The 1,185-nt window shown below is 34.0% G+C and overlaps 1 protein-coding gene across 1 annotated transcript in view; it reads right to left on the bottom strand.

The window, feature by feature from the left end:
• The window catches only part of LOC110271564, a 5,623-nt gene extending 5,208 nt beyond the window's left edge, over positions 1-415 (bottom strand). The window contains exon 1 of the mRNA XM_021122545.1: positions 198-415. Within this exon, the coding sequence (XP_020978204.1) occupies positions 198-415 (218 nt within the window). The remainder of the gene's footprint in view (positions 1-197) is intronic.

Here is a 1,185-nt window from a genome sequence, read left to right as displayed (position 1 = left end):
AAGTTAAGGATACTAGACTTAATTGAGGACACTTAAATATTTTCTAAATTCTAAAATTACCCTAATCATTTATCCGGCTTCAGAAAGTCTAAACTCTCCCCTTACATATTAAATCTTCAATGCTTCTTTAGTGTTTCTTCTCTCGGATGTGAGTGGTAGTGGCTTAGCCACGATTGGAAGAATGCGACGGAACCAACCTCCGTTGTTCATCATCGTTGTTCTGCTCTCTGTCGTTAGTGTCGCTGTTCTGCCCTCTGTTGCCGCGATTGTCCGCTTTTCCTTCGTGGAGGCGCCACTTCCTTCGCTTAGATCTGCATCTATCTTCGTTGATGCTTCTTGCTATCGCCACATTAGCCGTCTTGCACACCTTTGTCTCCACCTTCCCTTTCGGACGGCGCCATTTCTGGCCGTGCATCACGCGCCATCGTCTCGTTGAGTAGTTCTATCGCTGTAGTTGTTGTTGTCTTCCTCAGCCGGTTCTGTTCTCCACCACATATAATCGCCGGCATTCAGACCTCGTGCTTCGCATGTAAGTAAGTTGGTTCTTGAATCAGAAGCTCCAATTGCAGAGATCTAAAATTATTGTTGTGATTTGAATTTGTCGTGGTTTTATTGCTGAACCTGAAATTTAGAATTTGTATAATTGAATTGTTGATTTTGGATAAAAAATTATTGACTGTAATTTTGTTGATGATTTTTTTTAAATATGAATTTGTTGATGGTAAGATAATTCTGGCTTTGAAACTCCTGAAAATGGATTTTTCCATTGTTCTTCATAAAATTTTGCTAAATAAAAATGCATCTTAAAGAGTTTTAGGATCATCAAAGATAATTTTTTTTATGGATATAATTTTTCAATCCATTGAAAAAATTCTTCAATTTTTCAGCATCATTCAAACCCAATCTTTGAGCATAAGATAAAAAACAATAGTAAAATATTATTCAACTTCACTCTGTTCTTTACCTTTGTTTTTGTTTATTGTGGCAATCTTATGTTCTATTGATATTTACATATATATTTCAGATACTGTAAAAGAATAGAAATAAAAAAGGGAGAAATCCTCATTTTATATAAACCATATTATAAATATATAGAATATGGGTAAATAAATAAATTCATATTTTACTAATATTTTTTGTACGGTTAACGTCAACAGAAACTTAATTAAAAAAATTTAAATGGTA

The sequence above is a fragment of the Arachis ipaensis genome, chromosome B04 (genome assembly GCF_000816755.2).
Source record: "Arachis ipaensis cultivar K30076 chromosome B04, Araip1.1, whole genome shotgun sequence".
Classification (NCBI taxonomy): Eukaryota; Viridiplantae; Streptophyta; class Magnoliopsida; order Fabales; family Fabaceae; genus Arachis; species Arachis ipaensis.
The sequence above is the reverse complement of the archived record's forward strand: the minus strand, read 5'-3'. Positions and strand labels throughout refer to the sequence as shown.